Here is a 19,683-nt window from a genome sequence, read left to right as displayed (position 1 = left end):
ACAAAATACATGTTAAGATTGGAAAGTGCTGTATACTATCAGTCACAATCGCCATTGGCCAGTTTTATTTAAAATTTTGGCATTAATTTTCTGTTTGAAGAGGGTCTGTCAGGAAGTATCTGTTGTTCAGTTATTTTTAGTCGTGTCCAACTCTTTATTACCCCATTTGGGGTTTTCTTGACAAAGATTCTAGAATGATTGGTCACTTCCCTCTCCAGCCTATTTTCCAAATGAGGAAACTGAGACAAACAGGGTTAAGTGACTTGCCCAGGATCACACAGCTAGTAACTGTCTGAGACCTGATTTGCACTCAAGAAGATGAGTCTTCCTGATTCCAGACCCAGCGTTCTATCCATTGTGCCATCTAGCTGCCCTCAGGAAGTGTCTAGTTTGCCCTAATAAAATACAACAATTAAAATGTCAAATGTTAGAAATTTAAAAATAATAAATGTAAAGAACTAAGTCCTTCAAAGTTAAAATGTGCTCAAATATCCTACTGTATAGCTGCTAAAATGCTATAATTCTAATTTTATTTTTTTAAACTACAACTAGTTAAGAAAAATTATCTAATCTTGGGTCAACCAGAAGGAAAAAGAACTACTATTTTCTAAAGCATTCTTTCCCCTTTAATGAGATTCCATTTGTTCCAAATTTTTCTGCCTCTGATATTTTACTTCAAATTCTCATGAGACTTAAAATACTGGATAAATTGAGTAGATAAGCACTAAACCAACTTTTCTTTAGTTTGATTGTGTTCCCTGAAATCTAGATTTGCTCTAATCCCTGTTAGGAAACACAGACTGGGTCAAGTTTGGGGATTAAAAATAGGTACTAGAGGGAATATTTTAGAAGGAATAGTGGCAAGGCTGACTTTAATTGCTAGTAAAATAACAATCAGATGCAGATGGTATAGAATGAACATATCCAGCTCTGGTGTCCAGAGGACCTGGGTTCAAGTTCTGCTTGACTTTGTAGATGTCTAATCATGGACAAGACACTTAATATCTCATTTCAATGCCCCAGAAAACTCCCTAAAACAATAAACAGCAAATGAGTTGTCAATCTGCTTGGTGTAGTGAGACTTTCCACACTTAGGAATTCTCCCATATTGATAAAATCACAAATCCAAACTCCCCCTTGTCCTTTCCAGACCATCCCTCCAAGAACAGAAGAAATGAAAGAACAGGAACATAGAAATCTAAAAAGCAATAAATAAATAATGAAGAATTCCTAGTTTCTCAACACGAATGAACAGGAAACATTTTTTTAAAGCATCCTAAGTTCAGTCTTTGGTCAAAGAGACTCTTTAAAACCATTCAAATTTTCAGTTATGGAAGCTGTGACCCAAATACCACAGTACATTCTTCTCACTCTCCTCAAAATCATTTTAAAATTGTAAAATACTTTGACCTACATCTTCTTTTTAACCCAGAAGTTTATGGATATGGACCATAGTAACCTGAGTATCACCACCTGGACTACTATAAATTGCTCTAAAGTCTTCTATAAAGACTATAAAGATGAATGTGATAACATAAGATTCTCAGCTACGCTTCCATGGCAAAACGGGAGATTAGGATAACACAAAGTTAAATTTAATCATTTTTCAGTTAGTTATAGCAAAAGTAGTACAACATGTTCGGACTTTTATGATTCTCATTTCTATTCACATCTCTCAAGTTTGAAGATTTACCTTCAGAAGGACTGACATGTCAATTTCTTTCGTCTCCTTCAGGCCAAGGGGAATCAGGGGAATTGTGAATGTCTCCCTGTAAAAAAACACAGCAAAGCCACATGAATATGGGCAGCCAGGGCACTCTACCATCAAGGTCCAATTATCACTGCCAATACCTTACATAGTATGTTAAAAAGCACTTGCTGGAGGTAATAGTTTTTTAAAAAAATCTACCTTTTACAAATTCCCTAGGAATGTGCCCCAATTCCCCAGGATATGCCTGAAACACTTCCCTATATTTCCCAATTAAGCTATCTTCCTCTTCTCTCCTTTTGCTTTTCACATTGTAGCATCCCCTCCATAGGATATCCCTTTGTTCATACTTGCAGATTGGGTCCCCCAGACGGTAGTTACTATCTCAAGTTCCAAGATACTCTATGAGTCACCATTCTTAAAAACACAGGTCAAGAATCTCCTCTGGCCACAATCCACAGTGCTCTCCTAATTCCATCCTGTTAGCTGTCTCCAGAGCTAGCAAATTTAGTTTTCAAAGACATTTGGGGGCATAACCTAGAGTCCTTTCACTTTCTTGTACTATTGGTCTGAATTTCTACAGCTCCATGGCCCTGACTTTAGAGAGCTAGGGGAGATGTTTTATATCTACTACTTTAATTTTGAATAAACTCTTCCCAGAGACTGAATGGGTGTGCAGAGGGGAAATTGGTCTTTCCTACACCATCTTAGTAAATATGCTTTTGTAAATACTAATTGATATTAATTAGTTAACTAATATTAGGGAGACGTTAATTGGTTAAATGATATTGGTAGGAGTATGCAAGATAGAGACTTTGTAGACTACAATTAGGAGGACAGGCATCCATAGTCTTACCCCTAGAAACTTGACCATAGTAGCAGCCTCCCCTATGGGGACTCAACCTGGGGACTGGGAAACTCCAGAATGGATGCTGCATAGAGAATAAGGAAATAGTGTCCCAATTTATAAAAAGGAAGACATAGCAGTCTTTAAAATTATAGGGCATTAAGGCACCATCTCCATATTTGGAACTGAGTTTGACTTTGATTCATGGCAAAATTCTACAACATATTGCTAAAAGAATGGATTGCTAGCATTTAGAAAGGGAAATTGATCAAAGTTACATTTCTCATGAACAAGTCACAAGAAACTAACTTCATTTCTTCTTTTGGCAATGTTACTAGACTGTAGTTCAAGGGAATGAAATAAACATGATAAAACTAAATTCCAGAAAGTCACTTAACAAAGTCTTCTATAAAAGGTCTTTCCTGATCCCTCCAGCCCCATGACTACGTGACTTGCCCAACCCTCTCCTTTCTCTCTCTGGACAAAATTGTTTTGGATTTATTTTAAATGTATCCTTTATTTACTTATCTGTGAATATGCTGTATTCCTCTAGTGGAATATAAGATTTCTGAGAGCAAGGACTCTCACGTTTGTATTTATTCCCCAGCACCTGGCACACATAGCAGATGCTTAATAAATGCTTGTTAATTGATTGTTTGAAAGTTTCCATAAAGACAAGATACCTGGGCTAGAGACTGATAGTATAAGTTAAGTAGATGCAGAACTAGTTGAATGACTGGACCCAAAGAGTAGTGAAGATGAGTGTGAAGTCATTGGGGAAGGAGGTCTCTTGTGAAATATTCCAAGTTCAGGACACTTGTCAAGGAATTGATGGCAGGTAGAGGGGTAACGTTGTATACATCTCCCCTCGTAACTACTTAGCACAGTGTTCTCTCATAGAAGGTGCTATAAATAAACATTTTAAAATTAGCTAATAAATTAAAAAGCACAATACTAGGAATATTCCAATACATGTTGAGTTCTAACCCTGCTTCTGCCACTAAACTTGTTTTGTAACCTAAGGAATCACAATTTCCCTATCTCTGTTTCCTTAACAGTGGAATAAATATGATCTATTTCACAGAGATGTTATGAAAATGAAAATAGATAATGGGTGTGACCTTGGTAATCACTCTTCATTATTTTGCTTAGATATTTTGATGGATTCAATTGAGAAAATGCTGATGGTTTATATAAGTTAAAACAAAATTTATCAATGTGTATTTTAAAAAATAAATAATGATTATAAAAGCATTACTTTCAGAAAAGGCAAAATTATTGTACATATGCAAGATACTATGATGAATCTACATATTCATCTTTCAGTTCATATCTTTAAACATGACACATGTAAAACTATGCTTTCTTAACACTGAAAATAACCTATGGTCATTCTAAGAAAAATATAAAGCTACATTTCTTGCAAGTGTTTGAAAGAAGGTCTCAAAGGAGATGATGCGGTTCTTCAGCATTTTACATTGCCAAGGAGGGTTGGACTACGTAAATTTATTTCATTTTTGCTCAGGCTGTCTTCAACACTACAGTAAAAAAGATTCCAATGGAAGCAAGTACAGAGATTTATCTCTCTTCATAAAGAGAAATGGAGAAAGATTTTTATTCACTTATGATTCAACTCCTGCTATTCTCTAAATTATTTCTATTTGTAGAATCATGATAGGGAAACTTCAACTGCCACTTGAAGGATTACAACTGAAAGAGCAAAAAAAATGTGACACAAATAAATAGTGTTCATATCTTAAACTTCACATAATTTTTCAAAAACTGGGCTTTTTTCTCGGTGGATTTTCCCTGAAAGGGCCACTAGCCTTATTCTTCAAGATTTATTCAAAGCTTATTTTTCCTAAGAAAAAAAAAACCACCCAGTGGTTTAATTTACAGAGTAGTTCACTTCTATAAAATGAAGGGTTTGGGCTATATCTTTAAGGTGCTCTGCCACTCTAAATCTTATAATCCTATGACCTCTAAGTGGAAGACTTCTTGCCACTGGACCTGTTCAGAATGCATTCACCTTTTCCCCTACTCAATTATTTAGCATTATATTTATCTTATTTATTAAATACTTATTTGATAAATAACCAAAGCATGCCATTTAAACAATCTTTTCAATGAAATTTGTGCATCTATAACCTTTTGTTTTGTTTATTTATATTTGTTTTTTAAAACTAGGTTTCCTTATCTTGCTTAGGCTAGAAACATTTATGGGCCTGATCCCACTACTAAATCAGCATGAGACCTTTGATTTGCTGTTTCCAACATGAACCATCTTGGCCCTCTCAGGCAACCTGGCGATCCTCCCTCCTGGGGCTGCCACATTAGTGCTGAACTGAGTGTGGACACCTAATAGGCAAAGCCCATTGCTACTCACAACTCCCAAGCTCCAGAGCCAAGGTAGGATTATGCCTCCCCACCCAGACATTCATAACCTTTCAGCAGAATTTTCCAACATATTTTTATGAATTGTTTTTCTTTTGCATTCAATTACTAGAGTCGGGGACTGTACATGGTTGAGAACAATAGTAATTATGTCCTTGTGTTTGACAAACCAGTTCTCTCAATAGAATCAGCCATCGTATTTCAACCTACAAAACTTCCTCTGCATACAGTTATGAAGAATAACCTCTTGTGCTTGAGTCATGGGAGCCAAACTCTTAACAACAGGATGAGGAGAGGTTTTCTGACACTGGACATTGGCACAAAGCTCTTCCTGTTAAGATGTGCAATATATGAGATCAGAACAAATGTCTTTTTGTTAAATACTTGATTCACTTTAGCACACACTCACAGGTTCATCTTTATAATTCTGGCAGCCTGTCCAAACCACATCTTCCAGCGATTTATAATTAATTTGTTTCTCATAACTACATTTGTCAGGCTTTGTATCAACAATCAAAATATAACATCTTTTCCTTTTATATACTTTGTATACTCACATTTAGTGCAAAAACATTATAGGAACTCAAACTCCAGTTTATTGGTTAGAAATAGCAACATTTTCACTTACTCTGTGTTCTGGTAAACTTCCACTGAGATGTTAAGTCCTTCTAATTCCTCCTTTAATATCTGCAGATCTGAATTTACGTAACTAAGCTCCAAGAGAACTTGGTCTCGAACTTTGTTGTTTGTGGTTGCTCTGAAAAAAAAAAAAAGGCAAAAGGATAGGCAAAAATGGTACTCGGTGAATTTCTGAGATTGCACTGGGAACAGACGCTACATTGTTGGGGAGCTTTGTTGAGTCCCCTAACTAGCATTCTCAGAATTTTAAAGATTTTTTAAAATGAGATGGTAGAACTCTCAGGTTTCTCAAGCAATAAACTGCCAAGATGTACCTAGGGAAGTTATCCGATAAAGCATCTTGCCGTTTTGATCACAGCCAAATGAGAGACCAAATGAAACTAAAGAAGTAACATACCGTAGACTGAAAGTTGACATATTTTAGTGATGTGAGGGACAATTGCCATTATGAGAAGAGCCTAGAAGCCAGCTAGCAAATATTTTATCTTCTTGCCGAACAGAGCTACAGTGATCAAGGGCATTAGTTTAAAATATAAATTAATGTGTAATATCTTACAGGGAAGGATTATAAAAGAATATGAATAGTATTACCTCCTCAAAATAATTAAAAGGGAAAAAATTTTAAGAAAACCTGACAACAATCTCAACTAAGCAAAGTCATCCCAAAAGTATTTAAGAATGAAACCAAAAGACAGCAATAAAGAAAAATGGAAAAGAACTTCCTTTTTTTTTTTAAATAACAAACTTGTTTCAGTATCAAAGAGAGTGGAGCTACTACATTTGGACTCTAACATCATAATGATGGATGTCAGATGTACATGGAAATTAAAGTGCCACTGAAGAAGAAAAAAATGGAAAGACATGCTAGACTAGACCATGTCTATACAAAGGTGTATGCTGAAGGTGACACAATTTTGAGAACACTCAAGGACTGGTTTTCAGGGTATCTTAAATAAGGGAGGATACTAAAAGTTTAGGGAAAATGTCTCAGACTTTACTATTATTCCACCCACACCCCTGCCAAAGACATCTAAAAGAATATCAGTAATTATCAATTCATGTACCTGTTGTACTCTCATTACAAAATTTTTGTAAGAAAAATTTATACAAACACCTTCTTAGAGGCATGAGAAAGGAAAAGAGGCTTTCACTAATGATGTTACACAATAGAACATATCTTTACAGTCATACATTTAACTGAAAGTTGTTGTAGAGTATAAGATCCTACTGTTAATGTTCATTAGTAATAAAAACAGTTTTACTCTGCAGAACAAAATTTCCCCCTTACTGTCTCCCTGCCAACAAAGTACTTCATGTGTATATATCAAAATTCCTTGAAGATATAAGAACAAAGATAATTTTATTCAACAATCCTCTGATTATTAATAGCAAGTAAGTTATAAAGCAGGGACTGTACTTGCCAAGAGGTTTGCCACTGTCATGCAGGATGTACAATACAGAGTCCAAATGGAAGGATTCTCTATTAATGATGACATCTAGCAGGCACTATTTCCAAGTGCCATTATACTGATGGCATTGAGCCCTCAAAGACTTGAAGAACCTCCCAAATGAGACTCATAACCACTCAAAAGAATTTGGTCCAAGCATCCCTAGTAGATGAAGAATGTCCTTTGTCCTGACTATGGTATCTAGTTGGATAGACATCTTATCTATCTGTACCTTGGACAAATGATCTAGATCAAAGGTCTCCAATTTTTTTATCTATCCAATCAATAACAAAAATTTGATGATGTACTCCAATCTATATTTATAAATTATATTCATGTGCTACTATGCTATGTTCTAAAATAGACATAAAATAGACATTTAAAGAATTTAAGTATGAAATAAACATTTTAAATAATTTTATTTTTATGGTACAAGAATCTTTTAATGCTATCATTAAAAATTATCATTTTTTGGTGGGAGTGATATTATTGAATGTTTCATTGCTTTGGATATTTTGGTTTAACCCTGTAATATAGTGATTTAAAGGTCTGGTTCAAAGTTCAGTATATTTTGATACTTAATTTTAATGGCTGTCACAACAGAAAAATTCAACTTCACTATGATATATAGAACTACATGGAAGAAGTGACTTATCGGTTATTCTTACTAAATCATGATCATTTTTCAATTCACCAACTAGGCAAAGGTTTTTGTTGAAATTGGACTAATAAATTTTGGAGATGGTCTCTGAAGTCAAGTTCTAGGTCCAGATGGTGGCTATGTCAGGTAGAGAAAACAGGGTAATGACAGATGGCAAAAGACCCTGATGAGACCTGATTCCCTGGTGGTAGCTAACATTCTTCTTTGTTTACAAGGTGTCTGATGGCTTTAGGAGGGACTGGGAACAGGGTTGGCAACCTGAGAGAATTCTGTTTTTGTCTAGCCCCCCAAGCCCATGGGTGGCAGCAATCACTAGCAGCTTCTCTCCTCTTGCCGGGTGGTACTGCTCCTTGTCCCTCCCAGTCCAACTGGACTGTTGTTGCTGTACCTGCTCCCCTCGGATTCTCCTTGTGTAGCTCTTCTGGATCTGGGAGGAACCCTCCTTGCTCTCCTGGATTGGGAAGGAAGAGGTTGGGGGTGGGGGTGGGGAGGTGAGGCATGTCAGGGTAAAAAGAACCTAAGTAGACAGCAAAGAGCTTCTATACTTGGGAAGCATTTTCCCACTGTTCCCTGAGCCAGTCCACCTAAGCCCTCTGTCTGGGATTCCACATGGTTTAATGGTGTGTCCTGGGTTGGTTATCTCCCATTCCATACAATCTTTCCTGATGCTGAGGCAAGGGCTATCTGTTTTCACTGCATCCTTAGCCCCCAGAGTCCAGGAAGCATACAGACACCAGGCCAAGAGACACAGGAGATGTAGATGGCTACTGCAGTGGGCCAGGATAGGACAGGGACACATGTGGGAGGGCTGGGCAAGGAAAGAACAAGAGTGAGGAGACTGTGCTTCTATCTTCAAATTTAAAAAAAAAATAAATGTTATTGATATAACCTCACTTCCATCTAAGCCTGGAGCAGGTATGCTAAGGGACAACTTTATGGTATAACATGCTGCAAATATGGAAAGAAACATGGCACTCGACTATCTGAAAAACCTCTGAACTGATGATACTGCAGACCTGAAGAGGGGTGTAGACACTTCGGAAGAGAAGATCGAGACAGCCAGTTGAGGGAAGCAATTATGAACTTTGGAATAGTATACTAGAGATCTCTCCAGTCACAGACATGTGCAGAACCCAGCTTCTAACATGGCCCTCCATTTCCCACGTCTGCAGCCCCAGAGATTTCTAAGGGCAGACCACACAGACAGACAGACAGATACGGATACACACACACCACACACACACACACACACACACACACACAAAATCAAAGTTATATATTTTATCTTTTGTAATTTCCTGTATCCCTTTTTAGTTAAGAATTCATCCTCTACCCATAGATGGGAAAGGTATGTGTGATCTGCTTTCACTCAATTATTTTATTGGTATGATATTTAATATTCAGCTTCCATATCCCACCACTTTGAATTTATTCTAAAACAGGCCTGTACAACTTGCAGCATGCAGTCTGAAATCCTTGGATGTGCCCATGGGCAACAGGTCGTGCAGGCCTGTTCTAAACTATGTGGTAAGATGTAGGTCTAAATCTAATTTCTGCCAGACTGTTTTCCAGTTTTCCCAGCACTTATTGTCAAGTAGATTGTTCTTTCCTAGGTAATTTATGTTTTTGAACACTGGGCTATTAAGTTCAATTACATCTGATTCTTCTTTGCCTGCTTTGTTCCGCTGATCTATTTTTCTGTGGTTGTTTTTTTAAGTCAGTACCAAATGCTTTGTATGACTGCTGCTTTAGAATACAATATGAGGTCCAAAAGTGTTATTCACCCTTCATTCCTACCTCTTTTCATTATTTTACCTGGTATTCTAAGTTCTTTTGTTTCTCTGAAAGAATCTTATTATTTTCTCTATATCTGTAAATATCTGTATATTTGTGTCTATATCTTTGGCAGTTTGGTATAGCATTAAATCTCCAAATTAATTTTGATAGTATTGTCATTTTTACTAAAATTAGCATGGCCTAGCCATGACCAGTTGTTCCTTATTTCTTGAAAGGAGCATTTTATAATTGTATCTAAACAGGTATTAAATGTGTTTTGATAGACTGGCTCCCAGGAGCATTACGTATTTTGTGGTTATTTTGAATGAGAATTCATTAGCCTCTTGGGTTTTGTTATTATTACATGGAAAGATGTTGATTTTTTTTTGTGTCGGTTTAACTTATAGTGTATAACATCACTGAAGCTATTGTCTCAATTAGAGTCTTTGCTGACACCCTAGGATTTTCTAAGCAAACCTTCACATCATCAGCAAACTGTTCTTAATTCTAATATTTTTTGATATCCCAATGGATCATCTTCTACATCCCGAGGTACATGCACCCCACTCTGGAAACCAATGATAAAGACAATGAACAATGAGCTAGGTCCAAAACTGAACAAGAAAAGGAGAAGATTATATCTGGGAAATTAAGCAGTTTTCTTTTTAAGAATTCCAAGTTTTTCTCTAAAACACAACTTTTTTAATACCAGTATTCTTCCAATGAAGTTATATGGCTACAAGTCATTAATGGCACAATCGCTGAAGAACTGAAGCTATGAATCACCCAAAGGACAATGGAGAAGGGTAGAGTGTGCTTGAAAATGGTGTAACACATTACAAATGAATTACACAGAAGTAACATTAAGCATGTCAGACAAATGTACGTCTGGGGAAAAAAAGTTGGCCAAGTCACATATCAAGAGCGAGGATAACCTGTGCCTTCCATTGATGTCAAGGGAACTAAAAGGCCTCTAGGATATGGACTGAATCTCCTATGGTAGATTTAAAGGATGATGTATATAAGAGTCGCACAGAACAGGCAGGCATGGGTAGTTTGTAATTTGCATTGTTAGAAGTATCCATATTGATGGAACCATACATCCATCAAAGTATCAAAATAAGACAGCAAAAAGTTAAATAATTATTTATAGGAAAGTGGCTCCCTGAAATTTTCAATTAATAATTATACAGGACTAACATTTGTATACGGCTTTAAGGTTTACAAATCATTCTACATATATCATTTCATTTGATCCTCAAAGCAACCCTGTGAGGCTTGTGCTATTATTACCCCAATTTTACAGATGCAGAAATAGGCTGAGGGGTTAAAAGACTTGCCCAGGTTCACACAGCTGGTAAGTGTCTGAGGCAGAATTTGAATTTATGTCTCACTGACTCCAAGTCCAATATTCCATCCACTATGCCAATGAAGTGCACCATAAATTTTCATCTAATGTCCTTAGAATACTACATGATGCCTTAAAAGACCACATTTAAGGCCTCCCCCTTTTTTATAATCATCTTTATTAAGTTACAGATGAGTAATTGATCTGCATTGGGAGAGGGATTTCTACTGATAACGGAAATTCTCTTCAATGAGAAAAAGTGGAGGGAATTAATAAATTTTTAAAATCAATTTTGTACTACACTGTATACACTGATAAAACCAGAAGTACAGACCATAAAAACAAAAGACACCTTTTGGTGACCTTTCATGAGCCATTTAGTTCTGGGATAACTCCTCTTCCTGAGGATTTAAAATTTTTGATATTTCAACGAGCGTTCTATCTCTGTGTTTTAAACTTTCACATGGATCAATAGCTGAAAAGGGCAGAGAAATCACTATTTTTGAAAATTTATAGCTAGAGTCACCATACACTCATTGAAATAATGCTCATATTCAGATGCAAAGGTAAGCAATTGATCATGTATTTTGAGTTGTTTTTTTTTCAGTAGTGGAAATGGATTTGCATCAATAACAATAATAAAAATACAGCACCTTAAAGCTAGCAAAACATCTTACACACGTAACATTCTCACAATAACCCTCTGATGTATCAGACTATTGTGCTCATTTTATACTTGAAGAAAATAAAGCTTAGAGAAGCTAAACGACTTAACCGCTGGTCACACAGTCTTTAAGTATCAGAGGCAAAATTTTAATCCAAGTCTTCTTGACTCCCAGTCCAGTATTCTATTTACTGGGCCAATCTGCTCTCTACACTTTCTCAAATTATTCGTGTGTATCAAAAGACACATTATTTGCCCCAACAGGATTGTTCAGAAAGGTACACCATATTCCCTTCGCATCTTTAGAACTAGCAATGGCCATGGCTGGGGAGTGAAAACCCTTGTGAAAATTAAAAGAATGAGTTTTGTCATGGAGTATGTTGGAGAGGTTATCACACATGAGGAGGCTGAGAGACGGGGGCAACTCTATGATAATAAAGGAATTATATATCTCTTTGATCTGGGCTATGAATCTGATGAATTCACAGTGGATGCAGCTCGATATGGAAATGTGTCTCAGTTTGTGAATCATAGTTGTGACCCAAATCTTCAGGTGTTCAATGTCTTCATTGATAACCTTGATACTCGCCTTCCTCAAATAGCACGGTTTTCCACAAGAACGATACATCCTGGAGAAGAGTTTACTTTTGATTATCAAATGAAAGGTTCTGGAGATATATCTTCAGAGTCTATTGACCTCAGCCCAGCCAAAAAGAGGGTCAGAACTGTATGCAAGTGCGGATCTGTGTCTTGCAGAGGTTACCTCAACTAAATTTTCAGGATATAGGTCTAAAGACAAATGTCATGAGTTTTTTTTGTGGTTTGTTTTTTACTTAAATCCCATCTTAGAAAATGAATTTTTTTATATTTAAGTATTTGGGATATATTTTATATATGCTAAATCAAGGTTGTTATGCCTCATGTTTTCTTAACTTACAATTCATTGCAAAACCACATTAGCCAAAGACCTTACAGATGCTCATTAATGTGAAAGGGTAAACACAGGATCACAAGAGTAGATCTTACACAGACTAGTCAAAAATATCAGTGCTTAGTAGTTGGATGTCATACCCATTAGGAAAACAAAACTAATTATGGATTAGGGTTTTTATTCATTCAACAAACATTTATTAAGCACTAACTGTGCCGAGCACTATGCCAAGCACTGGGAGAGATAAGAACTTGAGAGAAGATACCATCCCTGCCCCCACAGAGCTTACATACTTATGTTTAGTCATGAAAATGCTGCTTTTGAATGTGTAAGTGTTATCAATTTAGAACTAACATTCAATTTGTTGAGAAATCTTAAATATAGTTAGTTTATTTAATTTGGACAATGTAAAAAAAGTTCTATTTTTGTTAATGTAATTTATATGACATCCTTATTCACCTGCTTAACAGTCATACACACTATGTATGAACTTATTGAAAATAGGTGATATCAAATTTTATACTCTTTTCTAATTTTTATTAAAACAAATTGACAAGTTAAAAAAAAAGACACATTATTTTCAAGATGGTTGACTGAAATTAGGGATGATAACTGGCAAGAGAAAAACCATCATGATATAAAACAAAACCAACTTGGCTCATGTGGGGAGATCAATGCCAGAGCCTCTGGCTGTATTTGAAGTATGCTCTAGCTATCTGAGCTATCTTAAGGAAAAGATGAGAACTAATTTCCTTTAACACCTTTTATTAAAAAAAAAAAAAGCAGTTCCTCTTGCGTATATGATCTTTAGAGACCTCGAAATTCAATTACCTGATTTAAGAACCAAAAGGATAATGTTGTGATGTAAGAGTGCCAAATTAGCATTTCAAAAGTTCAGGGATCCTACTAATTACTAACTAGCCTAGCTAGGCTACTCTCTCTAGTATGAATGGTCCCAAGGAAAAGACACAAATTCTATTTCCTGCAGAGTTTAATTTACGTGATCTATCACAAAAGGCAGTACTATAGATTGAGAAAATTAATGAGTTTTTTCTTATATTAATATAATTTGGAGGAGAATTTGGGTGTTTTTTTGGAAATTGTTCATTGAGTCAAAAAACAGCAATAAAAGTAGTTTTCCAAAGTTAAGAATGCAACAAAAGGTGACCTACTTATTCTCCATAAGCCATTTTCCCACCAGAGACACAATTTGAAATCCAGCATTCAAACAGTTTCACCTAATAAGGACCACCACAGCTTGAGATCTTTCTTAATCTAATTATATTGAATCAACCTCCTTCTTCACTGCACCATAACCCTCTCCACCAAGAGACAGACGAAGCAGGAAATGAGGTAACAATGTGTTAAACTAAGTGCAAAAATGTATCTATGTCAAACTTTATGAAGTGAGGGAAAAGATTTCCTGGTTGAATTAGAAAGGAAGCTGGTCACTGGTTGGTCAGATTGGCCGCACACTTGGTGGCCTTTTGAAACATCAGTCAGGAAACAGCTTTTAGGAGTGTGATCTCTGAACTTTGGGCAAGGGATTAGAGGAAGGGAGAGAGGGAAATTTTCTCTCTGGCCCCACAACAAATGTATTCACATAGAAGGAGACTATATTCATCCAATAGAGAGACACAGACAGACACAGACAGTGGGAGCAGAAAACAGCTTCCAACAGAGTGGCTTGTAGCTCTGTGGTTTAATAGAGAACTAGTTCTGGCACCTGAGAATCAAAATGTGGAGAGGTGCGGTCCCAGGGAGAGCAGCAGACTGACCCACCCAGCGGAAAGACTAAAGGGAGCAGTGTGAGGACATCATGAGAAAAGGGACAATGGGGCACTGTAGCGTGGGAAGCACAGATTTCTTTGGCCACTTGTGTTCCCTGCATTTATAACTGCCATCCTTATTGCACCATTTTTGTATATGCCTGTGCTTTAAGCTGGTTTTATCTACTGACTACTAAAGGGAAGTATAGTGGCAGGGGCTTGTGAACTATCCTATAGTATTTAGTGTATGATAGTATAGCATTGTGAGCTAATACTATAGTATTAGGACCCCCAGAATACTTTGAACATGAGAGCAGTCCTCCAGGGGCCCAATGTGCGAATCTGTGAGTGCTAAGTCAGAGAGGTATCCCAAAAGGAAGCTATATAACCAGATAATTCAACTATGGGATTAGGACAGAATTCATCAACTTGATTCTTTAGGCAGGGAGGAAAAGTAAACATTAGTCAGATAAGAATCTGGGTAGAATTCTGCCTTTAGAATTTACTACCTATGTGACCTTGGGCAAATCATTTCACCTTCCTATGACTCAGTGTCCTCCTCTATAAATGATGGGGTGGAACAAGAGGGCCTCAGAGGTTCCTTTCAGCTCTAAATCTATGACTCTATTAGTCCTGCTTAGGACACATACTAGCTGTGTGACTATAGACAAGTCACCGAATCATCTGAGCCTCCGTTTCCTCATCTTTAAAATGGGGATGATTATACCTATAGGAGCCATCTTACCGGGCTCTTGTTACAGAGGAGATAATGTATGTAAAAGTTCTATGTGAACCTTTAAGCATCATATAAATTGTTGGCTATTATCATCATGAGATATAATTTATTTGAACCCCTACTCTATTCCAATCAATATCAATCAATCTGATATGATTCCATAGGGGTAGTGATTATAAGTCCAGAGCTGTGAGCTGCAGATTATAAAATCACTTGCATAATCATAGGAAGCTAGCTAAAGGCTCTCCACCCTTGTTTTTCCTTGTCACAGTGGCCAAGCCCAGTGTGGCGGAGGTGACTCAATTACATAGAAAGTCCACCATGCTATCTCTGTACCTCTGGTTCTGTCCAAGAGCAGGTAACCATCTTATGACCATTTTATGACCACTTAGTCAGTAGAAACGCCCTTGCTTCACCCAATCTGTGACCCCACCCCCACTGACAGGTCATTTTTGGCCCTCAAGGGCAAGGTTTATCAACCAGTAAGATTCTGTATTTTACCATGCCTCTTTTGCATATTTGAGTATCAAACTCTATAAATACAAGGTTCTGGAAGAAGGTGACATCTCAGAGGGTGAGGAAGATCTGAGGTCCACTTCACTGGAAACCATGAACCCACTGGCTCAGAGCTCTGCCTCAGTTTCTCTTATTGCAAGGTGGATAATTTTAATCCCCACATCACTATTATTCAAATGGAAACTAACAAGATGACAATTATAAGCTTTGACTATAACGGCTAAAAGTTAGGAGCTTTTGGCTCAGTTTCTATCTCTGCTGAAGATTCATTGCCAACAGGTATAGCTCTCTCCTGGAGCTCTGATTTCACTTACTTGGCTCTGTCAAAGTGAGTTACTTATTGTCAGATGTGACTACATTTTTTTGGCCCATTTCACCCAGCAAATGTGCCTGTTTTCAGCCTGTTCTCTCTGTTGCAGATATGAATGAAGACAGTACTAGGCTTGCCTGATAGAAAAAGCAATTAGGCACTCATGCCCGGCACTGGAAAGAAATATCCTCATCACTCCTTTGGAATTGATGATCTGGAGTAACTGGGTCATTACTTTCAAGTTACTGCAGCTGTATAAATGTGGTCTACATATTTCTGTTGGGGGAAAGGCTTAGAGTCAGAGCTAAAAGGGACCTTAGAATTATGTAGTACAATCCCCTCAATTTGCCTGAGATAATACATTAGTTTGAAGCTAATTTGATAACACAACTTGTTTAAAAGGCAGCTAGGTGGTGCAGTGGATAAAGTGCAGGGCCAGGAGTCATAAAGATTCATCTTCCTGACTTGAAATCTGGCCTCAGCCACTTACTAGCTGTGTGACCCTGGGCAAGTCATTTAACCCTGTTTGCCTTAGTTTCCTCATCTGTAAAATGAACTGGAGAAGGAAATGGCCAATGATTCCAGTATCTTTGCCAACAAAACCCCAAATGGGGTCACAAGGGGTTGGACACTACTGAAATGTCTGAATAACAATAAAACTTATTTAAAATTTTAGAGGCCACCATCATAGATTTCCAAAAGAAATTAAAACCTTCTATATATTGAACAAGAAACACAAGGATTCCTGAAATAAGCAGTAGAACCTTGCCTGCTCACTCAGGTTGAAGAGCTGTGAACCTTGTCTCCACACCTGCATGTCTATTTTTTTACCTTATGCTCTCAGAAGATATGTCCTGCACAGAGAAACCAGGGATCTTGTCCTGGCTTCTGTCCTCATCACCCAACTGAAACCGCTCTTTCAATTGCCAAATCTGAGGGTATTTTTATAGTTATCCTCCTTCTTGACCCATTTACTTCATTTGACCAATACTGACCACTCTCTCCTCCTGGATATATTCTCTTCTCTGAGATTTTGTGATACTCCTTTCTTGTGATTCTTCTCCTACCTGAGTGACAATTCCTTCTCAGCCTCCTTTGCTAGCTCATAATCCACGTTATGACTCCTAATTGTGAGTGTCCTCCAAGGTTCTGTCCTAGGCCTTTCATCACTTATCATGGGTTTAACTATTATCACCATGCAGATGATTCTTTATATCTATAGCTATATGCGAATGCCTCCATATATACATATACCTACATACATGTTGTGTGCATACACACATAAACCCAGTCTCTCCCTTGAGCTTCAGTGCCACATTACCAGTTGCCTATTAGACACTTCAAACTGGATATCCTCTAGAATAGCTCAAACTCAACATGTCCAAACACAACTCATTATCTTTCCCCCAAAAAACCCTCCCTTCTCAAAACTTCCCTATCTCTGCAAAGGTACCACCATCCTTCCAGTGTCCCACACTCATAACTTCTTCATTATCATGTACTCCTCACTCTTCCTTACCCCACCCATCTGGATATGTGCTGCCAAATCTTGCCATTTCTACCTCCATATCTCTCTAACCTGGCCCCATTATCTCCACTCCTTAGTTCAGGCCCTGATCGCCTCTCTCCTTTGCAATAGCTTCCTAATTAGTCCCCAGGTCTCAAGTCCCTTAACACTCCAATCCATTGTATACATTGCAACCAAAGTAATTTTCTTTAAGGGTAGATCTGACCATGTTACTCCTTGACTCAATACAACTCTTGTGTCTTCCTATGCCTCTAAGATAAAATAAAAATAGAGTCCTCTGTTTAGCTTTTAAAGCCCTTCATAAACTGGCCCCCACCTATCTTTCCATCATCGTTGGATATTACTTCCCCTCCAGAACTCTGCAAGGCAGCTAACCTGGCCTACATTCTATTCCTCATGCATGATACTCCATCTCCCATCTCATGCCTTTGTTCTGGATGTCCCACATCGGTGCAGTCTTCTTCCTTTCTTAATTTTTCCTTTAAGACTCAGTGCAGGCACCACTTCTCCATGAAGCCTTTCCTGCTCCTCCCTCCCCATCCTGCAACTGCTTGTGCGTTTCCTCCCAAACTACCTTGTATTTAACTCCTTTGTATAAACTTCTATTTATTCATTTTATATTCACTTGCAAGTCATGGCATCACCTTCCTGATGTCACAGTCCTCTTCGAGAGCGGACAAACAATAACAAAATTTATTCACTTTATATCTATGCTATATGTATTCATATTCTCCCCCATTACACCATGAGCTCCTTGAGAGTAGGGATTGTTTCATTTTTTGCTTTTGTATCTGCCTACCTAGCACAGTACTTGGCACATAGTAAGTTGCTTAAGAAATTCTTGCTCTTTGAATTTCAAAATCTGCTTAAGAAGTAGCCTTTATTTTAAAAGAAAGTATTTCACCCCAGCAGCACTGGACTCCTGTGGCATGCCAGAGAACCTGAAAAGTCAGAGGTTTGGTCTGCGGTTGAAACTAGTCTTTACCCTAAAGGCACCTGCTAGAGAATCTCTTTTAGGTGGCGTGTCAGCTTTAATATGCAGAGCAGTCAAGAAGCACCGAAATATCATATTTGTTTTAACTTCTCAGTTTATTCCGCAGCTAGGAAAATGTTGGCTTCCCAGAGTTAGTTTAATAAATACCTTTCAGCTTTCCTCTGAGAGCATTCTATGGAAAGTGGCACTTTGAACTTTTAGGTCAGTGCTGAAAATAATTAACATACCTCCCCCCAAAAGGCAAATACAACTAGAGGGCCAGCTTTACAATTAAGGTTTAGCTTTGCTTGAATGTTCAGAATGGTTATTTATTTGGGGAGTTAATGGAATGGAACAGAACACCCTAAGGAAAATGATGACAAAATATCTGGAAATCCATTCATGTAAAAAAAGGGGGGAGTTATTTCAAAACAGCCATTCCTCTGATTGTTTTTAATAGGTTAAGCCTAAGGAAACTTCATACTCTTTCCAACAGGAATGCCCACTTCAGGAGGCCACTGCCATCAATGAAATTTACATGTCTTTGCGAGCTACGGACAAAATAAAACGCAGACCAAAAGCTAAATATAGCTGAATAAAAAGTAGGATCCTATATTAAGAGCTGGAAGGGACCTTGGAAGTCCATCTAGTCTGACCCTTTTATTTTATGGTTGAGGAAAATGAGGCCCAGAGAGTCACAAGGGTACTAAGTCACAGAGCCAAGGTTTGAACCAGGATCCTCTGTCCTTCCTGTTGCCCTCGTCAACACAGTCATCACCACCACCACCACCACCACCAACAACAACAACCACCACCAACAACAACAATCACCACCATCATCACAACTGACATTTGCATGGTACTTTAAGTCTTGCAAAATACTTTACATATATATGATTTCATCTGGACCTCATAATAAACCTCTCAGAAAGTCTAGGTATTATGAGCACTTTATAGATGAGGGTACAGTGTCAGAGACAAGATTCTAATAAAGGTGTAATGAACTACAAATCCAACACTCTGACCATTAGGCGGCACTGCCTCCATCGCGACTGGCTGTATATGAAAATTTGAATTTTAATCTCTGCAACCTGGGTTCAAAGGTGCTTTGGTTATATTTGTGTTGAACCAGGTTTTTTTTTCTTTTAAGTTTCCTGGTAAATGCTTTATTCACAGTAATTACTGATTGACCTTCCTTTTCTAATCAAAACAGTCATATATAGAAACTAGAGTATTAGATAAGTGGCCCAGCTGTCACATGGCTAGCTGCCAAGGTTGTTTTGGCTGTGAGTACATACATGTAATTTTAAGAACCCCTATTACTTCTTTCAACTTCAAGGTTACCTACAACCCCTAATTAGGAGGCGCTCCGCCTATCCAGAAATAGATCAGTTCCCTCTCATACATAGTATTATGGGTCAGCCCATCATCTCCT

General features: G+C 37.6%; 1 protein-coding gene across 1 annotated transcript in view; it reads right to left on the bottom strand.

Moving 5' to 3' along the window:
* The window catches only part of RHPN2 (rhophilin Rho GTPase binding protein 2), a 65,716-nt gene that overhangs the window by 18,813 nt on the left and 27,220 nt on the right, over positions 1-19,683 (bottom strand). The window contains exons 3-4 of the mRNA XM_036749040.1: positions 5,578-5,706; positions 1,694-1,769 (exon numbers count right to left, since the gene is read on the bottom strand). Coding sequence (XP_036604935.1) covers positions 1,694-1,769; positions 5,578-5,706 — 205 coding nt within the window. The remainder of the gene's footprint in view (positions 1-1,693; positions 1,770-5,577; positions 5,707-19,683) is intronic.

The sequence above is a fragment of the Trichosurus vulpecula genome, chromosome 3 (assembly GCF_011100635.1).
Source record: "Trichosurus vulpecula isolate mTriVul1 chromosome 3, mTriVul1.pri, whole genome shotgun sequence".
Classification (NCBI taxonomy): Eukaryota; Metazoa; Chordata; class Mammalia; order Diprotodontia; family Phalangeridae; genus Trichosurus; species Trichosurus vulpecula.
This window is presented reverse-complemented; position numbering and strand designations above follow the sequence as displayed.